Source organism: Synchiropus splendidus, chromosome 12 (genome assembly GCF_027744825.2).
Source record: "Synchiropus splendidus isolate RoL2022-P1 chromosome 12, RoL_Sspl_1.0, whole genome shotgun sequence".
Lineage (NCBI taxonomy): Eukaryota > Metazoa > Chordata > Actinopteri > Syngnathiformes > Callionymidae > Synchiropus > Synchiropus splendidus.
Genome location: NC_071345.1, coordinates 954,547 through 977,841, shown reverse-complemented (window position 1 = coordinate 977,841; position 23,295 = coordinate 954,547). Strand labels below are relative to the sequence as shown.

Below are 23,295 nucleotides of genomic sequence, written 5' to 3'. Positions count from 1 at the left end.
TTTCCCTCAAAACTTAAATTTTCAGCATTTATTTATTCATATTTTTTCTTTAGAGACATTATTTTCTCTGTATGCATTATTGAAAACCTTTTTTTTTTTTTTGGTAAATACATACTATATACAAACAAATTACACACACAGTATAGTGTGTACAGTACACACAGTATATAGTACAGTACAGTGTATATATATATGAAACGTATTATTTCATCTTGCAATCTTTTTTTAAACAAAATTATTATTATTATAAATGACATTTTCTGATTAAATTCTTCTTTGGCTTGTTAACCTTTTGACCCTGGTTCGGTCCTGGACAGCAGCCAGGTGAGGTGGTCAGTGACAAATAACTTGGATGAGCCTTCCGATGAATGAAAGAACGCTTCTCCGGATGCCTCGGTGTTTGACGCATGCGCTCTCCGGTTTGTCTGCACCTGTCTTCAGGTGGAGTTTAGGACCGCGCGGACTCTCCCGCAGTGAGACAGCGGCGGGAGGGGGAGAGAAGAGCAGGCGGGGAGCGCGAACCAGCAGCGGAGAGGGAGAGAGGGAGGGAGGGAGAGAGAGAGAGAGATAGACAGACAGCGGGGACGTGAGACAGGTCGGTAAATATTAACGTCGGTTGACCGACAAGTTAACCTGGAGTCAGGGGCTATCACCAAGTTAGCCGCTGTTAGCCTCCAGTTAGCTGGTAGCACTGTCATCTCCTGAAGTGCTGCGCGCGCGGATGATGGACGGGGACGGTGAGGAGTGAACTTGATGAACCAGTGAGTCGAGCTGAAGGAACGCCACGAACCCCGCGGGACGGCCTCCTCCCGAGCGGCGCCTCGGTCCCGGTCCCGGACCCGACAGGTAACGTCGAGAACCGGAGCGCAGATGCACGCAGACACATCAGCGCGCGGCCCCGTGAAGGGGACGGGCGCGCGCCTGCTCGGGGTTAACGGGTGCATTCGCTCTGACGCGCCCCCGCGCGTGTTGGCTCGGCCGGCCCGAGTTTGGCTCCAGGTGTACCGTCCTACCCTCGCGGAGGTGGCGACCGCGGCCGCCTCAAACGTCAACAAACAAACAAGCACGGCTGTTAAACACCGAATGTCCGGTAAAGGCCGCGTGAGGTCGCGTCTCTCCGTCACTGTCAAGCTAGCGGTAGCAATTTAGCATTTCCTAGAAACTCCTTCAAAATAAACAACAAGTCGATCGAATTAAAATCTCCTTTTCACAGCTGCTGCTTGACACCAACCCAGCGAGGCACAACTAATATCTGTGTCACAATTATAACTGTCCCGTGGTTTGGAATGAGACGTAGGTTTTTTTTTTTTGAGGAGTGCAGAAGTGGAATCTGAACTTGTTTTATGTGCAGCAGCCACTGATGTGGTGAGGCCGTACTTATTGTTTCTGTCTCTTTGTTTAGAGCCCGTCAAAACATTTCATCAGAGATGACACACGTTCACACACCGGTTATTTGAACACCACAACGCCTTTCACTGCGTGACGGTCATGTTGTGCATTATTGCTCAGAAGTGATTGTAAATCACTGAGAGTGATGATTGCTCAGCTGATATTTCGAGTTTCTGCCACCTTCATTAGTTTGGGTTCTTTGTGAGTGATTCTCAGCACTGCTCTGAACTGAAAAATGAATTTGAATCATAGAATAATGCGGCCACGGGTATAAAAATGCACTTCCTGAGAGCCATTTATTTTTAAATACAGAATACAGCTGAAGAAGACACCAACAGGTTTAGTGAGTGAATTGATGTTTTGATAATTATTTAATTGTATAGTGTAGTTACAACAGGTATAACACTCACCGTGGGCCAGGCTGATTTCGCCATCTTCCGAACGAACAGTGTGGAATAACTTTGTGGAACAGTGCTGTTGCCCAACTCCCCCTGACTACAGCACTGCTTATCCAACCAGTCTCGCTGTAAGGACAGTACATGACCCTCAGTAGCGTCTGTCCCATAAACCGTTCCCATGGTTGATCACTGCAACACGGCTCCCCCTCCACAGCTGGTCAGCTGTGCAGTGCGGCGCTCCGGGATCAGTAGACAAGTGAGGAGAAGAAGAAGTCACCTGGATGAAAACAGTGCATTGTAGCGCTTTCGCGTCAATAAGACGCTGTGATGAGGTGCCGTCGTGGTAACGTGATGTTCATTGGCTGCAAAATCCCATATTCTATTGTGATTGCTTGACTAGAATGCAGAGCATCATGGGAAGCCACCGTAGCTCAGCTTGTTGTCCAGAGTGATGACATCTCACATGCTACTTGGCAAACTGGACTGAAATCGGGGAAGAAGATCTCAGTCGTGTTGGTGTGCGGACGACAGAGCCACACCTGGCCTGCGTGACATAGGGCCCCGACCCCTGGTGTCGTGGAAGTCCGTGTCATTGTAGGTAGGTCGGATCAGGCAGCCTCGCCATATTTTGAAACCCTGGGAGGGCCTTGAACTCATGCTGGGTCCACTGGAGAAAATTAGTGTTTGGAGCATGTCAGTGTTGAAACTGGTCTAGTAGGTAATTCTCCTTTCAGTTAAAACGCTGTGGTGGACAGCAGTGTTTTTGGGGCATCTGGGGTGTGATGGATGGAGGGTTGACAAGTGCAGGCCACTGTTGGGTAACGTGTGATTAGTTAGTGCTAGCTAGAGTCTGTATGAAAGTAAAAGCATCAAGATGATCCTCGCTCTGAGAGTGAGGCTTTAGTTCCTCAACAGAACCACGTTCAAAGAAGAATGGAATTTGAAGCGTCACTTTTTGTATGTAAACACCTGAAGCTTTTATTTTGAAATCCAGCGGGCAGCTTCCCTGCATTGTACCGTCTGCTCCTTCCACGCTCACCTCTGGAGGTTTTACCCTGCGCCACCGCTCCTCCTCCTCCCAGGCTCGTTTCTGGGCCTGATTTAAAAACCAGACTCGATCCCTTTAAATATACGGTGCACCATAGGAGCTGGTGGGCTTCCGTGACCCAAATCTGACAAAGTGGGAGCAGAGGTTTGGCCGGGAGCCTGCGTGCTCTGAGGCCTCAGGACTGTGGGATGGATACTGTACATGTTTTTTTTTTTTTTTTTTTTTTTTTTTTTTTTTTGAAAGTTTCCATTCTTGCCTGAGCGCTGGCTCTCCGCCTGTCGTCTTTACAGTAGGTGACGTCTGTTCTGGGGTGAGGAGGGAGCGCGGTGAGGAGACCCAGATGTTGTTGTTGTGTGACGTGCAGGCCACTGCTTTTGTGTGCTCGCTACACAACATGGTGCTCTGGTACTGACCGAGGGGGACAAGAACCAGTTTCGGCTTGCTTTGGTTTGAATGAAATTGGACATGTTTTACAGACGTGAGTTTCAAGACTGAACTGAGCGATGAACCAAAAGGTTTGTTCAGTCTTAACTCATGTCGCAGGGGCAGCAGCTGGTGCTAAGAGGTCCAGACTTCTCTCTCAATGTTCTCATCTGGAGGAATACCTTGGTGTTTTTACATGAGCCAAACCTCAACAGGTCTGTCCCAGTGCTTCCTCCCAGCTGAAGGCCTCACTAGTCCCGGAGACATCCCAGGTATCTCCACCACTGTCTGAGTCTCATCTGGATGACTTGACTGCGCTTCTCTGTGTAAGAGAGTCCAGGCCGAAACTCTCTGGGTTCTCTGGGCCACTCCAAAGCTGGTGACCATAGGCGAGAGGAGAAACCCACGGGTCAGTGGAGAGCTTTGTCCTTGAAGCTGCTTCTCTTTCACGTGTGAACAAAACCCCAACATAGTGGAACTGCTCCACCAGGAGAGGGGCTCAACCTGGACAAAATCTGAATGTGAGGAGTGTCACTGCAGACCTGTCTGAGTTGGAAAGACAAGGAAATGAAGTTAAAAAGAAAATCCCGTCTCAATGTTTACACTGTGTGTGTGTGTGTGTGTGAAATGAAATATGGCGCGCTCTACATGTGAAAGCAACATATCCATCATGAAACAGTCGCTGTGCCGCAGCTTTGACCTCCGGGTGTGTGTGTGTTACAGACACGTGTGGCACAGTCTTCCCTCAAACTCCATTTCCTCCTCCTCATCCTCGCAGGAGGCGTCGCGTCTTCATCGTCCAACACATGAAGCCAGGCCTCTCCTGATGCTCCTGCAGGATCCTTCTGATTCACTCCATTAAAGACAGCGACCCAGTTCCGTGCGCCGCTCGCCAACATGCCATCCAACAGCCCGGCTGCCAGCGCGCCGCCTCAGACGCCTCCGGAAACATCCACTGATGTGGTGAGACGACGTGACGTGGCCTCAGTATCTTCACCTCTGACTCCTCTGACTGTGACTCCTCATCATGGCGGTGACACCTCTGACGTCACGGTCGTCTCCACCCTGCTCTGTCCATCTCTTCACTCCCTCATTCCCCCTCCACCTTCTCTTCACTCTCACTACATCATTAGCAAACTTCATTAGACTCCTCTTCTCTCAATGTGTCTGACGTACTTGTCAGTTGGGTGTTGAAATTGGGATCAGGGGCGTCGTCCCGGAGCCTTGTTGTCGGGGACTTTTCCAAAGTTTCTGTTGTCTTGAGGGGTGAAACTTGGATTGAGAGTTTGGGGTCCAAATCCCATCTCAGGTCCTGAAGCTCAAACGTCATCAAAGAGTTTGCTGCCGACACAAAGAAGAGTGTGTGTGTGTCGGTGCGTGTGTGCTGGTAACGATTAAAGGCGCAGCAGATCGCGGATCTTCAGCGCCAGGCCAACCACATTCCTCACACTCGTCAGGTGAGCTCAGACGCCGTCGGAATTGGGGGTGAAACACGGCTCCTTTCACTTGTACTTCCTGGGTCTGGGGGGTGCAGTGGGGACTGGGGGTGGCGGGCAGCCATCGTAAATCTGGGGGAAGTTTGAAGTTGATTCCGTCAATTCGTAAAGTGCGGACCCACTCGCCCTGGCACCGGGCCAGAACATACAAACCTCCCTGCAGAGAGTTTGCTTTTCCCTCCTCTTGTTCTCTGCAGCTCCGAGCGAGACCTTGTCACTTGCCGTCATCACGCTGCATTTTCATTGTTTCTTTACCACATTTCAGAGGCCTCTGTTGGCCTCCCATTTCACCTACCTCTAAACATGTTGTGCCTGTATGTAACAAACCTGAAACTCTTAACTATTGCAATCTTTTGCAATATTGCAATAGTTATTGTCCAACATGTAAAGGTTATTGATCAATCCACTTTCTTTTTAGCTTAAATTGGAGTGTAATGTATAGGAAAGAACTAGGATTTATGAGTGCTGGATAGGGAGGCTCCTATCAGGGTCTTTGCTGCCGATCAGCGATACCAATCAAATGGATGACAATGAATTTGTGAACAAAATGATGAGACCTTCTGAGCACATGATGTCAAAACATGAACCAATAAATAATTTTAACTAAGACACGTTTTAATACACCTCTTCAAAAAGGTAGAAAATGGAAGAAAAGCCTTGCAGAATGCCGCAACTATTCTGTCAAAACAACAATGACGCCTGAGAAAGGCTGCTCAGCTAGTTGGGTGAAAGTAACGATCAATTCTTGGGCAATTAGCTGTGCGGGTGTTGCTAAGCGCTAGCTGCGCTAACAGCCTGCTTCTGAGGAACCAGCGCTCTCACTTTCGTGAGCCCAGAAAACTCTCCGTGCTCCGTCACGTGCTGGAGCTTTGAATGGCGTGTTTCATTTGAAGGCGCTCCCCTGCGCAGCATTGTCCCGTGCATGTGCTGCAGGATGCTAACTTGACATGACAGAATGAAAGAAGCTCCACAGCATGGGTTGATGTGATCGGGAGTGACAGGTAGAGATAGGCATTCACCAATTAGGCTGAAATCGGTGACCGATCGATCGGAGCATCCCTAGTGCTGGAAGTCATAACTGTCATCAAGTCTATTGTTATCAGTTGTGTATGAGAAGGTACAGTTTTGTTGTTTTGTTGTACAGTTTTTTGTCTTTTTCTGATGCCACGGTCATGTATGCAGACGTGCTGAGAAACACTACTGAGTTAGTTACTCATCAGAATCACAAAGTTCCCTTGACAGTTGTAATACATTTATTACACTGTAGTGTGTGGACGTACGTGACATGTTTGGTGATGGTCAAATAAGTGATGTAGTGCCATTTCTTGCCCAGGTCCTGTTAAAAGTGAGCTGAGGGTCAAACTTTGGTTGGGTGGACCCTTGTTGTGTCCCTAACATCCCAGACTGAGGTTCACTTGTGGTCGTGCGAGAACAAGCGTTCCGTGTGTAGTCTGATGGGAAACATGTCGATGATGTGGTGACCAACATCTGTTGTCAAGTGACTTGTGTCCCAGGAGAACATGCTCAGGATGCAGTGCTGTGGGGAACCCAGAAATGTCAGCAAGAATTCCAACGCTGCTCTTTGACTTGAAAGTTTGTGGAGCGACTCCAAGCAAAAAAGCCAGGCGACCTCTGTTAGGAGTGTGGCTCCTGGCCTTCTCCAGCCGCAGGTTGCGTAAATTCCAATCAGGAACGCGGTGTTCAGTTATCAAACTTTTCCTTACTGTAACTGCTGTTATTACCGTCATGGCTGGAGGCTCTTTCCCGGCAACACCACACGGCACTACATGGTATCTGTGCCACACGTACCCTCCTCATGAGCAAACAACTCGAGTCCAAACGCAGTAACGGGGAGAAAGGTGATGATGTGGTCTGCAGAGACGTGAGTTCCGTCCCGCTGTGTGCTCCTCATGTGGTCTCACCTGGTCTGCCCTGGCACTCTGCTTTCCTCCCACTGTTTCCCGGCAGAATCATGTGACTTAATCCCCACCCTGCCCAATATTTGGAGATGTTTGGGATGGAACTGGGAGTGAGTCTGGAGTGGTGGCAGGAAGTGGACGTAATGAAGATGTCAGCGTGGAGATGAGGCTGGGGACGACAGGCTGTCTGCAGATGATGGGATCCTCTCTGCCGGTCGGCAGTCTGGTCGCCTAGCAACTGCATCAGCCCAAAATAACCTGCAGGGAGACGGATTTAGGCCACAGACACATGTGAGCTGTGGCTAGTGTGCGACACTTGCTTTAGGGGGTGACATGGCTCTGCATGGGTCACACAGCAGGTGGACGAGCGTGTCACCTGAAGCCTTGGCTTAGCCCAGGGACGGTTGCTAAGCAGCTTCCTCACCTTAGCAACCGCTCCACTGTCGCCACGACGCCGGGTCCAGCTGAGGAGAACATGGTGGGTCACAGAGTCTGAGCGTTTGACTGGAAGACAGCAGGGATTTCGCTCCTCAAGTCTGATTGTTGTTTCTGCTAAAACAGAAGTCATTTGTTTGTCAGAGTTTATCACTATACTTTGGTTTTAGCTGCTGCTATTGGCCAGCTTTTACCCAACGTGTTTTATAACAACGTGTTGTTATAAAATGAAGAATGTCATTCCTTTGTGGATTAAAATGACTAGGCCAATAATAGTAATAAGTTGTGGCGGTGAGCGTAGAGTGGATTTGTGATTATCATACCCTAAAGATTCATGGAGTGTGAAATTATTGATTTCACAAGTTTTTCATCCTATTTTGTTTATTGTTTGTCCTGTTATCTGCTTTTATTTTCACACACACAAGTTCAGTCCTTCCTGTCCAACACTTGTCATTCAAGGGTTGAAACGTCATAAATTAAATTAATAATTGTCTTATGTGAAGTCATTAATGGTCCAGGCACTTTTTGTAAATATTCTGAGTCAATTGTTTCAGGAAAATGTGGGTTTTTCAAGTGGCTCTCAAAGGAACGAATGAGAGACTCTAGTTTCGGCCTGTGTTTGCCGTCCGTTCTGACTTCACTTTGACCAGCAGCTCGGTCAGAGAGAGAGAGAGAGACTCGTGTTGCTGAGGGTCCTGTTCTCTCGTCCTCCAGAGTGAAGCAGGAGTGGACCAGGACAGTCCGGAGGAGGCCATGCCGGCCAGCCCCGGCAGCAAACGCCGAGCAGGACGCCCGGCGAGGAAACGCAAGCAGCTGCTTCCTGTGAGTCACCCATTCATTCGTTTAGTGGTTCCAACATGTGGCTGTGCTGGACAGTGAGACACAGACGTCACAGTCACATGGTCCAGTCGCCGCCATGCCAGCTGCTGTGGGGTGCGTGCATTTGTCAAGTGAAGCTAGCATCCACTATTCTCTGACATCGGCGGGATGGTGGACTCAAAGCTGCTGACCATCAATACTTGAGGCGTCTTTAGCAACCGAGTTTTCAGGCTCCAGGTTGGGCGAGTTTGTTCATACAGATCCTGAAACATTGATTTCATTTGTGCATTTCCAACTCCTCTTTTCTCAATATCTAAAGTCAAACACGAGTCATCCTCGCCGACTCGTCTGTTTGGCTGCAGATTAGTGCTGACTTGTCAACAATGACTCGTCTTTGTCCCACAGGAATCGGCCGACTCAGCGCTGCATTATTAACGTGACAAATGTTTGCCGTCTCTCATCGGCTTGTCTTCGCCAAACATTGAGCTTCGTGTGTGTCTGTGTGTGATCAAACAATCACTGACTGACTTGACATGACTGAATCTCCATGTCAAAGTGTGTGTGGACAGGAATCATCATGCATTTGGCTGAGTGCTGCGTAAACACACATCACAGTGGAACAGGCTTGTTGGAGTGAGGCTGGGGGAGCCGGGTTCAAGCGCAGGTTACGTTCCGCCCTGCTACAGATGATGCTGGTAGTGGGATGGTGCCGTCCGAAGTGTTGCAGGACTTATGTCCAGAGTCATGCCTTCAGTGGTGAGAGAGGGGGCGTGGTCAGGGTGCAGACGCACCTATTCCGCAGAATAGCGAGGAATCGTGCCCTCTCTATACGGCTGGCGAGGGGCTGAGACTGAAGTCCATGGATGGAGATGTACTCTCCAGTGTCAAGGTGCAGGTTCACGTCCCAGAGGTGCAGCAAGTCTGAGGAGCATCAGGAGGAGAATGTGACTGATGTGCTGGAGTCACTGTCGAGGGGCAAAGTCTGTCCACTGAAGTAAATATTGCATAATCGCCTGGTGACTGCTGCCGCGATAGCATCGGACCATGTCAAGTTAACTAGTGAGGAACGTTAGCTTAGTCGTGTGGACTTGATGCTCTTGTTTTTGGACTGTTGCGTCATCAGCGGCAACTGCCTTTTGTCTTCCTGTTTCATGTGTGTAACTCAGCATGGTCAGCGAGTCTTAGCCAAGTGTTTCCCACACTAATGTGCAGCCAGTGTGTCCAGGAATAGAACCATTGTCTCAGGCACAGGGTGGAGTCTTGGGCTCTAAATACAGACCCACACATGGCCTCACAGTTGCATCATCTGCATGCTGATCATGGCAGCCTTTTTTATTTTGCACCGCTCTACCTGTTGTGTTGCTCATCGCCTCACCCGCGGCCTCATGGTCACGCTGCACTCCAGTCCTGTCTTGCACCAAATTCTGTCTCGTTGAACTGCCCTTTACAGTTTTTCACTTCTTACTTCCATTGCATTGAAGAAGTTTTGGCCTCCTACTTGTGTGAACCCAAAGTGTTGGCTGTCCCGCGGCGCTTTTAAATCCCCATCTCTTTCCTTTTATTGTCCTCCTCACCTGCTCGTGAACCGTCGCTCGCCGCTTCTTTACTCGCATCCTGTAAAATTTGTCAGCCGCGTTCTCATGTCACGACAGGAGGTCGGTGCTAGCATGCTAGTGCTGCTCATGGGTCAGCACTTGATGAAGCTGGTTGCAAATCTCTGTCGCAGGTTTCAGAGCTCGGTGCCGCACCACTCTAAAGACTGGCGGCTCGCTCATTAACAACCGCGGTGTGTACGTGTGTGCCTGGTTGAGCTATACTTGTGGGGACCAGTTACTGGAAACACCTACTTGTGAGGACATTTTGGCTTTGTGAGGTAATTTTTGCTGGACCCCACAAGGTTAAGCCTCAATTTGAGGCTGAAGACTTCAAAATAACTGGGTTCCAGTTTGGTCCAGAGTCCTGGTTCAGGTCAGCCATGTGTTTTGGCTGGTTAGGTTTAGAGGGGGAGGCTGTGGAAAGGGTGATGGCCAGGAGAGGTCCCCACAAGGATACAATTTGGTGTGTTAATGGGATTGTGAATGTGTATCACACTGATTCCATCGCACACTGACTTGGGAGGCGTGTGTGTGTGTGTGTGAGTGAGTGATTCTTTTGTTGAGTCTCGACGACAGCGAGCTGCAGATTTCTCAGACGTAGACTTTCCTCCGTGTGTTTCCCAGGAGACGGCGACCTCCGACCCCTGTGCGAACGCCCCCCCAACCCCACCCGAAGAGCCGGAGTCCTCCCCCTCCCCGCGAAAGAAACGTCGGAAACTAGAGCAGACGGAGAGGAACGATGGTATAGAGCATTGTGATTTGTGAAAGATCCCAAACACAATCGTCTTTGTTGACTTTCTTAGTGGAAATATCCATTCATGCTCCTGCTCTAGCTGCAGCAGATCCATCTGTAGTCCACCGGAACTTTAACTTGGAAAATTATTTCCGGGTTTGGGTGTGAAATGTGAGGCTGGTGAATGCCATGTTCCTCTTCATTGCACCTCCAAGCCTGCTCAAATGGCCCACTTCCTGTTACTTTTCTCCCCCTGCAGACGAGCCAGACGACAGAAATTGCGACTCCCCTCGAGAGGTGAGGAAAGCCGCAGAGGCAAAACCAAAGCACTTCTAATCAGTCACGTCAAAACAAGCCCAGGGCCTGAGGCTCAGGACCGGAGGATTTGAGGTGTCTGTGGATGTGTGTGTGCAGGGAGAGGCTGGGAGGCTGCGGAGGAAACCGGTTCCCAGAGTGACCTTCCAGGCGGGCGATCCGTTCTACGTCAGCCGGAGGCAGAAAGAGGAATGGATCAACCGCTGGAAGATGGAGGTGCGAGAGAAACAGGCAGTGGAAGTAGAGTTCAGGACCTGCTCATGGTTTCACTCCCTCACTCTGAGGACAGCTCTGGCTGTTTCATTCGTGAGTGGATAGAACTTAGCCAAGGCTTTCCGCTGCAAGTGACAGAATAAGGAGCTCTTACTTTAAAGGTCAACTCTCACAAGAGACAACTGAGAACACGTGACACATCATGGAGGTGGACATGATGACGGTGTGTTTAGGGATAGAGCTCGAAAAAAAGCATCACAGTAACTAAACCGGCAGCAGTAGGACCTGGTGAAGGCGACTGTAGGTTGGAGAGAGAAGTGCTTCTCTTGATAATCTTGATCTTCCGTGAGATGCAGCTGCTCCCGCACGACACAGGTGTTGTGTTCTACCTGGGAACATTCATCCCTGCTCTGTTGGAGAAGGTTGAGGCTGCAGGACCGCGGGGAGATGCTGATCTTCTGCGGCTCTTCTCAACTGACTGCTTCTTGTTTACTCTGCCTGGGAGTGGACTTGCACTCTGTAAACACTCATGGTTGACCGGGTGAACTCACTGATTGGCCTCCTGATGTGCACACCTGATGGCCGCACCTGGCTGCCACTCTGTAGTTTTCCATTTTGGCTGTGGTGTGGCGGACTCCAGTGGCAGTGAGTGACGGGTGGAAGGAGGATTCAACCGCTGCGTGTCTGGAGAGAGGTGCTGCTGATGGTAGTGCGAGGCAGATTGGTGCCGACACACACACAGCGAGAGTTTGGAGGTGACATCACTGAGAGGCTTTCTCCACGTGCGCGGGTGTGTGTCAGCCAGTTGGACTGCTGCCAGCTGTTGCCACCGCCTCGCCAACGCTCCACAAAGACACACTTTACTTCAGAGGGCGCCGCAGAGAAAACCTGTTTCAGATGTGCTGCGCTGACATGAATGGACCATGTGCTCTGGCAGTTTTGCCTGGAGCGTCCGTGGCGTTCGGCCCTGATCCAGAGCGCTGTGTATGGTGGCACAAATGGGGCTCAGACTCCGGTGTGAAATCCCAGAAAAGGACAGGGATGGATCTGAGGAACCGCCCAACAGAGCTGGACTGAACTAGTCATTTCTGAATGTTCCTCCTGGTACTGGCTCACACTTGTGGAGCCTGAGCAGACCTGGGTCCAGATCTTCCAGTCCTGGGAGTGAAAGTCTTCATGTGTCATGTCAGAGCGTGTCTGAGCACATGTCAGGTCCTGACCCAAACACCACCTACAGTCTCGTCAACTCTGAGGCTTACCTAACCTCTGACCTCTGCCCCCATCGCCCCCCTGGGTCAGTTCAGCCAAACATCTGCCCGCTGAAAACTGTGTAATCACTGACCCTCAGCCAATCAGCATCAGGCATGAGGGACAAGACGAGCGGAGAGCCAGGGAGACGCGCTGAGAGCAGAGCGAGGCAGGAGCTGGAGGGATGCAGAGCAGTAGGAAGAGAGTGAGGGAGGGGAGCTGCCATGCCTGCCCTGTAAGTGATCTTTGATTCTCTTCTTTGGATAAAGACATCTGAAGGTGGCGACACCAGGAGCAGAGGGGTCGCTGGACTCAGGGGTCCGGTGAAGGTCCCGTGAAGGTGTGAACTTTCAGTGCCACAACTGAGACAGGACTGAGTGAGAGGAGGTTCATTCTGTTGCATCTAAGAACTTTAGACTCTCTAATAACATTAAAGATCACGACATGATAACAACATATCTCAGCTGGGAAATCAGATCCCAAAGAGTGATGCAGGTTTGGCAGTGACGCATGGTTCATGACGGTGTCAGTCGCTACGTGATTGTTACGATGTCATTATATCTGATGTTGTCCAAACTGTTAGATTCTCGCTGACTCAGCACTAGATCCCGTAAAGTATGTGAGCAGTGCGACATGACTTCTGTGGAGCAACTAGTTTGATTTCTGATCACAGTCTGAACGGACAACATCGCTCAAAAAGAACCTCAGGAAAGTGTCAAACAGTGTGGTGTTCACCTGCTGCAGCGGGAGTCAGATGGTGAAGGACAGGCGCCCTGAGCGGCGCAGTGCATGTGTTGGGCTGCTTGATAATTCACGTGGCTTCACCTAATAATTCACTTGGGTTCGGCTGACAAACATCAGATTTACTTCAATTCATAATGATTATCCTGTCCTTGCAAAATCGACACGTAAACACTGATGTTTACTTCTGGCGGTGAAATGTGAAACACTTTCTGTTGAAGCTGTGCGGTCCATCATTCCTTCATGTCTAAACTGACTTTGGGCTGATGATGATTCCTGTTTTTTTCTCACAGAAATAATGTTATCAGCACTTCTGTGAGACAGGAGTGTGTATGTGGAGCAGAAGCTGGGTTCACCGTGAGGTCAGGGTCAGTCATGGTCGTAAACGTGGGCGGGGCTAGAGAGACACCTTATTGATCAGGGCGCCTTTTGGAGCGGTCAGAGGTCAAGCACAAATGAAAGCTCTGACCAGGTCGCTGAGTTCACCCGAGTTCAAAGTTGTAACTCTGAGCGTTGCAGCCTCGTCTCTGGCTTCACACCTCCTCTTCCTCTGGTGGAACCTGCTGGTGAGAATCTCTGCTGAAGACACTTCTCAGCTCACAACTGATCGCACCATGTCATAAAACAGTTTGCAGGCTGACAGACGGTGACCAGAGGATCCACGTGATGAGTGGATTCTTCTGCTCAGTTCCCATCAGTTCTCGCTTAACTTGCTGTTTGACTGGGCTGACTGAGTAGCTACTGTAGCAGGTCTGGTGACATCACACTGGAGTGTTTTCCAGCCACAACATTGGTTTCCAAGTTGCAAGGAGGAGGGGGAGTCGGATGACCTGAGGGAGTCCGAGCTGACATCAGGTCCCTCCTGTAGACTTGAACATTCAAGGTTCTGGTTGTGAAGACTCCATCAGTGATCCTATAGTCTGCGCCTCAGGTGATGGTCCTGACATCCTAGATGTTCCATCATGCACTGCAACAGTTGAAATCATGGTTTCATTAGGAAGTAAAATGGTGTGTGAAGTGTTGGAGCACTTCTGATCTAGAATACACACAACATGAGTGTGCATGTGTGTTTTCCTACGACCCGTGTAACTAGCCCATTAGCGGTTCATGAGGTCAAAGGGCAACAGCAATGGAGCAGAAGTTGCCTGTGACCCCAAGGTTAAACGGAAGAGACTTTCACAGTCTCCTCAGGAGGTTTTTTCGTCACAGTGTGTGTGTACAGTGTTGTGCGATTGTTGACCTCAGTTCCGCAGTAAATCCAGACATTTATTCCCACAAACCTGTGAGTGAACTGACCTTGTTCTTGGGCACCTGCTGGCTGGCTGGGAAGTTGAGCAATGAAAAGTAGCAGCTTGATTTGTGTCACCCTCCTGTCCTCCCGGTGCATGCATATTCATGATCTGGATTTATCTCCTTTCCCGGCGCTCTGAACTCGGTCAACCCGCCGCGCCCCTTTTCTGCTCGCTCACTTCCTGTCTAGAGGAACAATCACAGGCCTGTTCCCACTGCCGAGGGGCTTCACGTTCTGTGATCTGGAGCGGCCGGCCGCCACATGGGCTGCTGGGGCGCTCAGATAAAGACACTCGCTGTGCACACCGATGGAGACTGTTGAGAAACGTTTGGAGAGGTGATGTGTCGGCACGGCAGCACTGATGGGGAACTGCCATCTCATGGGAGAAGCAGCCTTGGTGCTGATCAGTCTGCTGAAACATTATGACCAGCAGGAAGGAGTCTGAAGTGCAGTTCTACTGTCGTATCTGCAGTGGTCAGTAGCTATCTTAACAGGCTCAAAGGCTCAAATGACACAGTAAGTTTGGAGGCGGGAGCTGGAGGATTAAACCTGTCAAGTTACACTGATATATGAGTTGACTGGTCTGATCCAGCATCTGCTGTTTGACCTCTGTCCTCCTCTGTCCACAGGCGGAGAGGCGAGCCTACAGAGAAGCCGGCATGAGCATCATGGACGACCTTTCAGAGGACTTTCAGAAGGAGGAGGAGCCCCCGAGTCCCGAACCACCCGCCCCGCCGATCCAGCAGCAAACAGACCCAGCTTCCCCGACCGTCGCCGTGACACCAGAGCCGGCCGCCAGTCAAGACCAGGCCACGCCCAGAGAGATTGAGTACCAGGTGACGACAACAAGCTGTGACTGTCGCTCCTGTGGAACGTGTCGGGTTTGATCCGTAATCCTGGACTGTGCTCCCAGGACGGCAGGGGTTTTGGCATCGGCACCCTGGTGTTCGGGAAGCTGCGCGGCTTCTCCTGGTGGCCAGGCCGGATTGTGTCCTGGTGGATGAGCGGGAGGAGTCGAGCCGCCGACGGGACCCGCTGGGTGATGTGGTTCGGTGACGGCAAGTTCTCGGTGGTGAGTGCTGACCCAGCTGCCTGGACAAGGTCCACCATGCCGGCTACTGAAGACGTTCTGTGTCGGCAGGTCTGCGTGGAGAAGCTGATGCCGCTGAGCTCCTTCTCCTCGGCGTTCCACCAGCCCACCTACAACAAGCAGCCCATGTACAGGAAAGCCATTTTCGAGGCCCTGCAGGTAGAGCCCCGCTCAGAGTGTTGAGGGGCGGATGAGGTCATGACTCCTGCTGCTCACAGCAATACTGCCGTTGGCCAGCAGGGGCAGACATCATGCCACCAATCATGCCGTTCATTCCAAACTTGAGCAGTAGCCTCACCTTCCTGCTGCGCTGGTGTGAGAGAGGGAGTCATCCAGTGTGTGATGTGATGACTGTTGCTCTTAGAGCCATGGTGGTGAAACATGACAAACGTTTGTGTACAGGTGGCTTGTGTGCGCGCGGGGAGGCCGACGCCCTCCTGTAGTGACACCAGCGATGAAGCCGAGGGCGTGGAACTACAGACCAGACAGATGATTGAATGGGCCATGACTGGCTTCTTACCAGGCGGACCTCAATCTCTGGACCCTCCTGAAGGTGGAGGCCGCCTCTCGTGTCCATGAAATGATCTGTGGCGTGGGCCCTAGTCTTCATAAGTTACGGCTCCCTGTTTCCAGAGGAGCAAAACCCCTACAAGGAGGTGTACCCAGAGATGTGGCCGGAGCCAGAGGCTGCGTACACTCCGCCCCCGGCCAAGAGGCCTCGCAAGAACGCGACGGAGAAGGCGAAGATTCGAGAGGTCATCGACGAGGGCACCAGAGGTCGGCGCTCCCCGCAGACTCGTTTCCTCACCGCGATCTCAGCACATTAGCTTTCATTGTTTGGTCCTCTTTTCCAGAGAGACTCATACAGGAGATAAAGAAGAAGACCAGGAACATAGAGGGTACATCTGGTGTCCTTCTGGCCCGTGAGGATGATCCTGTCTAACTAAGATGTCTGTGTGTCCAGACATCTGTATATCCTGTGGGAGCCTCAACGTCTCTCTGGAACATCCTCTCTTCATCGGAGCCATGTGTCAGGGCTGCAAGGTGACCGCTTGCACACGCCTCAGATTCAGATTTAATTTTACAAAATAGGATTAATAACTGGATGAATCATCATCCTTTGAGGATCTACATACTTTATGATACATTTGAATTTATTTTCATTCATTATTGAGTTCAATTGTACAGTTAAGTTCACTTGAAAAAGAACATCAACGTGGTTTGACCGCTTCCCTGGTGGGGGCGCTGGAGCAAGTAAAGCTGGAGGAAGGCAGGAGACAGACAGATGGATCGGTGCTCTTGAGTCTGTCCTGGTGGTGGAAGAGCTGAGCCAGTGACCGCTGGATTTCTGCTCCAGCTTTGTGGGTGTTCTTGGTTAGCCAAGGGAAGAGAAAATGAAACTGACTCTGAGGTGATGAGCCTGACACTGGGATTCAGACGTGGCTGTCGTCCGTGCAGAACTCGTTCCTGGAGTGTGCCTACCAGTACGACGACGACGGCTACCAGTCCTACTGCACCATCTGCTGCGGAGGCCGAGAGGTTCTGATGTGCGGCAACAACAACTGCTGCAGGTCCGTCAGCTCCGCCGGACGCTGCCTCGGGCTCAGCTCACCACCGTGCCTGTGTGTTCAGGTGTTTCTGCGTGGAATGTGTGGACCTGCTGGTGGGTGCCGGGTCTGCCCTGGCGGCCATCAAGGAAGACCCCTGGAACTGCTACATGTGCGGCCCCCGCAGCACTTACGGGTTACTACGGCGACGGGACGACTGGCCGTGCCGACTTCAGCACTTCTTCGCCAACAACCACGAGCAGGAATTCGTACGTCTGCACTTTCCTCCTGACTTGGACTCGAGTGTCTACACTGCACTGACGGACTGGATCTTGACTCGAAACTCGTTTGCTCACTGTCTCGCTGCATTGCACAAGAACTAGAGGAATGACTGGATTACTTCTCATCTTAACCTGTGGACTTGTGAAAGCAATTCTTCTTATTAACTTGAAATCGACTTGTGACTTGACTTATGACTTGTTCATCTCTGAGATTTCACTGACAGAAATTGACCCAGTACTTGTTTGTCCTGACCGAGACTCTTCCAGGACTGGACTTGAGACTTTGTTGGACACTCTATTGCACTCCACCTGACTAGGGACCTGGTTCCCTCGACTTGTGTGGACCAGGACTGAAGTTTCTCCATGCCTGAATTGACTTGATCATTTGGATTCAAACCTGGGAGCTGCTTTGACTCGCGAATTGACTGACTTGACGTCTCACTCTGTTAGCTGTGTAGCTGTCAGTGTTGATGACCGAACTGGTAAGATGTTTATGTGTTCTCGTCTCAGGAACCAGCCAAGTTGTATCCTCCCGTGGCTGCAGAGAAGCGTCAGCCAATCAGAGTCCTGTCGCTGTTCGACGGGATTGCCACCGGTAGCCGTCCTTTTCAGACTCGGGTCTTGTTGAGGCTTTGACCGACTTGTTGGCCTTCCCAGGTCTGCTGGTGCTGAAGGACTTGGGGATCCAGGTGGACAAGTACGTGGCCTCCGAGGTGTGTGAGGACTCCATCACAGTGGGCATGGTGAGACACCAGGGTCGCATCATGTACGTGGGAGACGTGCGCACCGTCACGCACAAACACGTGAGTTGACCAGCAGGTGGCGTCCAGCTGAGGTTGAATTCGGCCTCCAGAAATCTGCCTCAGTTCCAGTGTTGTTTCAGTGCCCCTGTCAGTGAGGATGTGATGTTCATGCCAAACTCACGAGAGCCCCTGTGTTTGTGTGACTGTTAGATCGAGGAGTGGGGGCCGTTTGACCTGGTGATTGGAGGAAGTCCCTGCAACGACCTGTCCATCGTCAACCCGGCACGCAAAGGCCTTTTCGGTGAGTTCTTGGGTCAGAACCTCAGTCATGGAGGGTCTGGCGAGGAACTCATCTGGACCTGCACTCAGGAATGTATCTCTTTGCTGGTTGGATTCATTTCCTCAGAGGGAACAGGCCGATTGTTCTTTGAGTTCTACCGACTGCTGCACGAGGCCCGACCCAAACCAGGAGACGAGCGTCCGTTCTTCTGGCTGTTTGAGAACGTGGTGGCCATGGGGGTCAGCGACAAGAGGGACATCTCACGCTTCCTAGAGGTACTGAGCCATTCTTCCAACGGCATCGACGTTGAGGCCTGTGATGTGCGGTGACTCCCGTGTCACCGTGCTGGCCAGTAGTAGGCAGGCGGTCGTAATGTTATGGTTGATGGCTTGGATTGTAAACAGTGGCCTCTTGTTCAGTGCAACCCAGTGATGATTGACGCCAAGGAGGTCTCCGCGGCCCACCGAGCGCGGTACTTCTGGGGAAATCTGCCCGGCATGTCCAGGTAACAAACCCTGACAGTTGGATCTTGGTTCCGAGGACTCATCGGCTTTCTTCATGTGTGGCTGTGCTGCAGACCCCTGACCCCCATGTCCAACGACAAACTGGAGCTGCAAGACTGTCTGGAGCACGGCCGCACGGCCAAGGTATTCTGCTGCGTGAGAGTGTGTGCATGGGTCCTTGTTTAGCTGGACTAGTGGGGACAGTTTTGCCAGGCCCTAGTTTAACCCTGAGTTTTAGGTGAATAATAATTGTGTGATTCTAACTGCATTCTGTCCTAGTTCAGGTTAGCTATGTGCTCTGGATGGTTAGGGTTAGAGGGAGAGGCTGGGGAAAGGGTAGTGGTTAGGAGAGGTCCCCACAAGGATTGTGTGTCTCCAGTGTTGTGGTCAGTTTGTGTGAGTGTTGTTCTGTCAAAGCGCAGAGAAAGTGAGTTCTTTACTGAAACATTAAAGGGCTCTGTGTGTGTGTGTGTTGTCTCTGTGTGTGTGTGTGTGTGTGTTTGGCTCTGGATGCTAATTCCAGTTTGAGAAGTTGCGTACGATAACGACTCGCTCCAACTCTGTGAAGCAGGGGAAAGACGAGCATTTCCCCGTCTACATGGACAACAAGGAGGACATTCTGTGGTGCACTGAGATGGAGAGGTACAAGTGTGTGAGAGTGTGTGTGTGACAGAGAGGTGATTCCATTAGGCCCAGTCCCATTTCTCACCCTCAACACCAGCACTTGGTTCCGAGTGATTGACGTCCCTAAGATTTGGGACGGCGCTTCATGACCTCACGAGTCCTTGGCTGCCATGTTTTTTTTCCTATGGATCGAGTGTGGCATTTTGGAAAGGGCAGCTCCATCGTTTCAGCAGCCTCTTGCATCGGAGCTGATAATCTGATAGTCCGTTTGGTAAACGACGGAGGAGAAATGGGCGGAGCCAAAGCTTTGCCAACATGTTGCAGTGATAGATCTGTTGGAGGTATGTCAAGGCTAACGTTAGCCTGGATGCGAGCCAACTGTTGTTTGTTAAGAAGAAATAACAACACTCTCAGTAATGTCAGACACGGTCGACAGTCAACTAACAGACGAGTCGTCCTCTTTACTGAAGCGTCCATGTTGTTTACGAGCCGTGTTGTTCACTTCGCACATCGGTGTCCTGGAAATCTGTCCACACTTCCTCTTCCCGCTTGGGTTCAGGTCCGGGACCTCGATTTGAAGGCATCATTTCAGGTGATGAACGGCCCTCAGTCTCAGGAGTGTTGGGACCCACGACACTCACACGTGAGCCACAGAACCCAGTGTTAGGGTGAGACTTGGGACAGGTCCTAAAGCTGTCATCACTTCATTAGTTACAAACCAAGAAATGTCATGTTTTGTTCCAGGTATGAATTTATGTGTGTATAAAGTTTGATCAGCCAGTGTGTGTGTCTGCAGGGTGTTTGGTTTCCCGGTCCATTACACAGACGTGTCCAACATGAGTCGCCTGGCCCGACAGAGGCTGCTGGGTCGGTCCTGGAGCGTCCCTGTCATCAGGCACCTCTTCGCCCCACTGAAGGAGTACTTCGCCTGCTACTAGTCATGTTGACACACACACTCACACACACACACACACACACAGAGTCAGCCCACAACTCATGTAGACTACTGTAGAACCCTCCACCCTGGTGCTATCTTGCTGTTGACACAGACGCAATAACGCACTGACTCCATGTTGGCAGATGAACACACACACACACACACACACACACACACACACACACACACACACACACACACACACACACACACATATACATCTGTCTGCTGTTGGAAAACGTTTCATTCAAATCCCTGGACTTGCTATGTGCAGAGTCATGTGACCTTGACATCACGTGACCTTTAAACCTTTAGACCTTTAAATTGACCTCCAGGTTGAGGTGGAGTCACGACCCGTGTGACCAGGAGCTTGTCCTGAATGTAGCCATGAGCTCCTCCACTTCTCTCTGGTGATCGGCAAACGTCGACGGACACGGGTCACGTGACCGGTCCTCACTGACCCGGTGCGTCCAGTGGTTTCAGTAGAAATGTCTCCATCGCAGATCCAAAACGTTGGTCACTGAACAACCTTCCTCTCTGGTGCTAACTGGTCCAGTAACATGCCGCCCGGTGCCCCCGGTGCTATCTTCCAAACACGCGCTGACAGACGCGGGCGGGAGCGTCCCACGCGCACTCGGGTGCTGCTGTAAATATCACCTCCATCATGATGTCCTCTGGCTTTACGTTGGTCCAGCTGTGACTCACTCAACAAACGGTGCTGCTCTCTTCAGCTGCAGCTGCTCTACAAGCCTTGGTGCTCTCCAGGACTTTGCCTGGTCCACTGCTCAGTACTGGGTCTCCAGCTCGGACCACTTCTCTTCATTTACAGCTTCTGAATCGTACAAACCGCGACGACGGTCGGCGGGAGCCCCGACAGTTCTCCCCGAGAACCGGCCGCCATTCTAGCCTTCGTCCTGCCCCTCTGGGTCCGCCCTCGTCGGACCGAGGCAGAGGCAGCGGTGCCTCCGGAGCTCAGCCCGTCCTGGTATGGGGTGACTTGTGAAGGCAGCCGTCAGCGTAGCATGAGCTCCAGAAGGTCCGTTTTTATCCCGCTGTGTCAGGAAGAGATCAGGAGCGGTCCTCACAGCTGTCTGGCCTCATGGTCGTTCCCTCCCGCAGATCCAACACACCTCTGTGAGTCCTCCACTCCGCGCCTCCTGCAGCGGTCAAGACGGCGGTGAGCGCCACACTCATGCGGAGCTCGGGGTCCCTCTGAGGTCACGGGGATTCCAGCTTCTCCAGTGGGAGCAGAGGGCGGGTTGTGATGCCAGGGGCACAGTTCAATTGCTTTGGTCTGTGGAGCTAAATCAGGGATGTTTTGAATTCGAACGTTTCCTTAATGCCTTTTCTGGATTCTTTGCGCCCAGATTCATAAGCAGACTGAAAAACAACGGTTTTATCTCCCGTGGCGCCCCCCTGTGGTCGAGTCACCTTGTCACCGAATCACATCTCTGATGCAGGTGTGTGGATCCTGCCAGTCACATGTCTGTGTCTCAGGTGGACGTGACAGCGTCGCCTCTCTTGACTGCTGCTTTTTCTACTGTCCCTCCACCGGAGCCAGAAAAGGCAGATTGAAGGGCAGAAATGACTCATGTAATTGGAGATGCCCAGCGGCTTCTCCGCCCTCTGAGCCCCTGACGGGCCCCTGACGGGCCCCTGACAGGCCCCTGACAGGCCCCTGGGTAGCCTTCATTCCCACTTGCAGAGCCGTGGAGCTCACCGTCGTCTTGATCACAGCACTGAAAGACAATCCAGCCGCCGACCTCGTCGTTCGACCCCTCTCAGCGTTCGCCAGCCGGTTTTCTACTTCCTGTGGCGGACCCGACCCCCTGCTCCGACCTCTGGAGCCAGTCAGGGTCTCAGCCCGGTGCTCAAACACTCGCAACAGTGAACCAGCAGAACCTTCCCTTTCTTCAACCGCGTGCTTTTCTAGATCTTTTTTACAGTTTAGGTGCAGGTTCAACACACACACACACACACACACACACACACACACACACAGTTGCTGGAAACGCACTGCCAACATGACACACATACACTGTGCTCTCTCTGATCCTGGGTGTGACATCATCACCCGACCCCCCCCCCCAGGTGCTGCATGTCCGTTTAATCTCCGTGTTAGGTTAGGGGTGTCCATGCTATGACCGTAATAACCGTGTGTACAGGTGTGTGTGTGCCGTACAGGTGGGCCCGGTCTCAGAGGCGTGTGAGACACTTAGCTTAGTGACTTGTTGTGTTGTAGGCCGCCATGTCAGGGGGACCACGTGAAGCGACAGCCAGACAGGCGGCTTCAAATAACCCCGCCGTTGCTTCGGCCTGCGGCGCTGATCAGGAAGAGGGTTTCAATGAAAACAGCCCACACATTATAGTGAACACGGCAAACTTCAGGATCCAAAGCTGTCTGTCCTGGAACGTTTTTAAACAGATGGTTTTTCTCATTCTAAACCTATTTCACATTCTTTTTTGTCTAGTTCAAATGTTTTTTTACAGGTTTAAAGTCTTTTTTCGAACGATTTAAAGGTTGTTTTTTTAACTTTCAAAACATCTTTTTATCCAGATTCAAAACTAGAGACAGAATCACATTTTAACCGAACGCTCGTTTTATCAGCGAGAGAATCTCCCTGTGGCGCCACCTGGAGGTCGAAACGTGTACTTCCGGTGACTCAGTATTTCGGTCTAACCTCCTGGATCGCCTCGCGAGCGGTGAACGCGCCGGTGTTATTTGAAGCGTCTCCTCTGGAGTCATTCATCAAACGATGGTCGGATCGATAACCGGTTTTATTGACGAACGACACGGTGATGATGTTTGTGATCGACCATTTTATCCTCACGAACACACGCACACACACACACTCAGCTCATGATCCGACACACACTCACGCGCACCAAGCCGCGGCGCGCTCACAGACTCATCTCATGGACTCGAGCGCAGATGAGCTTTTTTGGACGGACGAACCGGTGTTTTTCAAAAAGGTGCTAAAATCGTATCTGAAAAAAAGAAAAATCTATTGCTAGGAGCATAAATCCAGTTTGTCTTTACAATGACTGTATTTAAGTTTGTCGTAGTAATGAAAAGGCACTATTATTATTTTACTCTTGTATGAATATGAACTAATTAAAAAGGCATTTTAACTTTGTACTTGAACAATGTAAGAAATGATACGTGAATAAAAAGGATGTTTCTTGTGACTACTGAGTTTCAACTGTTCTTTCTCTGCCGTCACATT

General features: G+C 51.1%; 1 protein-coding gene across 4 annotated transcripts; it reads left to right on the top strand.

Moving 5' to 3' along the window:
• Positions 1 to 500: 500 nt before the first annotated feature.
• Positions 501 to 23,274, top strand: LOC128768076 (DNA (cytosine-5)-methyltransferase 3A-like). Of its 4 annotated transcripts, none has more exons than XM_053880659.1 (23): positions 501 to 846; positions 3,982 to 4,221; positions 7,823 to 7,930; positions 10,147 to 10,264; positions 10,515 to 10,552; positions 10,670 to 10,786; positions 14,693 to 14,899; positions 14,977 to 15,135; positions 15,205 to 15,312; positions 15,556 to 15,706; positions 15,787 to 15,930; positions 16,008 to 16,052; positions 16,118 to 16,197; positions 16,612 to 16,724; positions 16,786 to 16,969; positions 17,492 to 17,576; positions 17,639 to 17,784; positions 17,935 to 18,025; positions 18,131 to 18,279; positions 18,424 to 18,509; positions 18,582 to 18,651; positions 19,079 to 19,149; positions 19,928 to 23,274. In XM_053880659.1, exons 2-23 carry the CDS (start codon positions 4,156 to 4,158, stop codon positions 20,067 to 20,069), a joined length of 2,478 nt encoding a protein of 825 aa, XP_053736634.1. In that variant the 5' UTR covers positions 501 to 846; positions 3,982 to 4,155; the 3' UTR covers positions 20,070 to 23,274. The 4 variants fall into 4 exon arrangements, with proteins under 4 accessions (XP_053736634.1, XP_053736633.1, XP_053736632.1 ...); XM_053880658.1 differs by having other exon boundaries at positions 19,076 to 19,149; XM_053880657.1 differs by having other exon boundaries at positions 502 to 846; positions 19,031 to 19,149.
• Positions 23,275 to 23,295: the final 21 nt, after the last annotated feature.

Excerpts from the sequence above, each read along its gene's own strand:
- LOC128768076 (XM_053880657.1), top strand. The coding sequence starts at position 4,156 with ATGCCATCCAACAGCCCGGCTGCCAGCGCGCCGCCTCAGACGCCTCCG. Across the intron at positions 17,785-17,934 it reads GCACCGTCACGCACAAACAC|ATCGAGGAGTGGGGGCCGTT; the intron begins GTGAGTTGACCA and ends TGTGACTGTTAG. Across the intron at positions 18,510-18,581 it reads AATCTGCCCGGCATGTCCAG|ACCCCTGACCCCCATGTCCA; the intron begins GTAACAAACCCT and ends GCTGTGCTGCAG.